The following is a 2,113-nucleotide window of genomic DNA, read 5'->3' as shown; positions in this document are numbered from 1 at the left end:
CAGGAATTTTTCCAGTGCTATCAGTCCACATTATTACTTACAAGGTCAGTAGTTGAGAGGACTAAATATGCCAGGCAGGTGTCCAAAATGCTAAAAAACCCCAAACTGTTACTTAAATCTCATTTGTGAAAGAACCCTTCATGTTGCCATTGCTTTTCATACTAGAACTTTCACTCTTTATAAAACCTTGTATTGCGAACCCACTCCTTGCGTGTAGCTGGTCTCTACAGGTAGCAGAAGGCAGAAAACTAGAGTTGTTGTCAGTGCTCTGACAAAGTAATAGCATTGTCTTTTTATCTATACTCCACCTAGATCCCTCCAAATATATTCATTTTGTTTGGCAAGTTACACAGAAGGGGGAAAGGAAATGGTTAAGAACAAGCACAGGTGGGTGGGAGTGAACTGATAATGAGAAGACAAAATAACATTAAAAGGGAAGGTTTTTCTGGATAAGTAGTATGTTAATTTGATTTCTCCATCTGATGGGTCTTTTTACTCCTCAGAAGCGAACATCCACTGGCTCAGCTGTATTGCCACTCCATCATGGAGCATCATCATTTTGATCAATGCCTTATGATCCTGAATAGTCCAGTGAGTGCCACATTTTCATGTATGCTGAAGGAAACCATTCCCTATTTTACTTTTTATTTTTAGCTTTTGGATAGATTCCCACCCTTATACATTCCTAAGTGATCTTTATTCCTTTTTGGGTAAAGAAAGCAAATGCAGCAGTTTTGAAATCACAGTTACATTTTGGAGTGCCACCAAAACTTTCCAAGTGTTGTGTGATAAGGGACACCTTGCTAACATCCTTTTGAGTACCTGCTTCTTTGGACAAAGGAAACAAGAGGCTTTGTTGCCATTTTCATGACTTCTTATGAACCACCAAACAAACCCAAGTCCTTGCTTTCATTTCAAAAACCATTCCAGCCTACGCATACACAAAGCAGTGGTGATGAGACCAAACCAAACACTGGCAGTGTTGACATTCCAAAGGGAAGCCAGATCTACGTTAAGTAAATATGCAAATAAAACTACATTCTTCTTGTTTTATATTATTAACTAATTCTAAGACCAGTTATTCAGCATGCACAATCATTTCAAAGCAGTATAGTTTCACTGTTCATTTTGTATCACAGGTATGGTACATCCAGCATCCTTTGTGTTGTAATGATTCCGATTCAGACAGGAAAATATGAAAAAAAGTGGAGGCAAGTTGCCTGCTGATCTTATATTTCTCTGTAATAGTTTATTACTTATGTTGCTTCATAAAAGGAATATATTTTCATTTACATGAGGAATATAGGCTGGTACTGGAATCTGTTCTAGTTCCTCTGCTTCAGGGAGGGGGGGAGAGGAAAGAGAAATGCTATGATACAGCTAGTGGCAAATTTAATTTTGATTAATGAAATGGACTTAAAGGCCTTGATGTTGCTCTGCCTGCAGTTTCATTTTGTAATTGTTGATTATGACACTGCTGCTGTGCATTTTTCTGCCAGTACTCAAGAAGACTTGAATTTTTATATTTAAATTGAGAAATCTGCAAAAGGAAGCAGGGTAAAAGAATGACATCAGATATCAGCAAGCAACTCTTAACCATCCAATATCTAAGGGACATTTCAGCAAACTGGTGTGCTGTTGCCCATTTTACTGCTAACACTGGTTTTGCTTTTTCATAAAGGGAAATCAGATTCTCAGCAGCCTTTCCATTGAAGAATACAAGGCCACACTGAAAATGATAAAACAAGCCATTCTTGCCACAGACCTCGCACTATACATAAAGTAAGTCAGAGGCAAGTTTGGCTGGAAAGTCATTGCTGGATGTTTGGATTGTGACAGCATACTGCAAAATCTTTTGTTTTAACTTCTTTTAAAGGAGAAGAGGAGAATTTTTTGAACTTCTAAGGAAGAAGCAATTTAATTGGGAAGATCCTACACAGAAGGAGCTATTTTTGTAAGTACACACAGAACAATTAAGAAGCCAGTTAATATTATTAGGTGCCAAGTTTTCCATGCCATGTTGCTGTGAATTTTATTAAAATAAGCAGATAGATCTGTGTGCTCTGCCCCTGTACAAGCTGACACATTTACCAACAGTCCTGGCTGACTGGGG

The 2,113-nt window shown here is 38.0% G+C and overlaps 1 protein-coding gene across 1 annotated transcript in view; it reads left to right on the top strand.

Moving 5' to 3' along the window:
* The window catches only part of LOC104536707 (cGMP-specific 3',5'-cyclic phosphodiesterase-like), a gene marked incomplete at its 5' end in the record, with an annotated part of 20,762 nt that extends 18,804 nt beyond the window's left edge, over positions 1-1,958 (top strand). Inside the window, 3 exons of the mRNA XM_010179413.1 lie at positions 504-591; positions 1,682-1,782; positions 1,877-1,958. Of these exons, the coding sequence (XP_010177715.1) occupies positions 504-591; positions 1,682-1,782; positions 1,877-1,958 (271 nt within the window). The remainder of the gene's footprint in view (positions 1-503; positions 592-1,681; positions 1,783-1,876) is intronic.
* Between the last annotated feature and the right edge of the window lie 155 nt (positions 1,959-2,113).

The sequence above is a fragment of the Mesitornis unicolor genome, unplaced genomic scaffold (genome assembly GCF_000695765.1).
Source record: "Mesitornis unicolor isolate BGI_N332 unplaced genomic scaffold, ASM69576v1 scaffold54410, whole genome shotgun sequence".
Classification (NCBI taxonomy): Eukaryota; Metazoa; Chordata; class Aves; order Mesitornithiformes; family Mesitornithidae; genus Mesitornis; species Mesitornis unicolor.
This window is presented reverse-complemented; position numbering and strand designations above follow the sequence as displayed.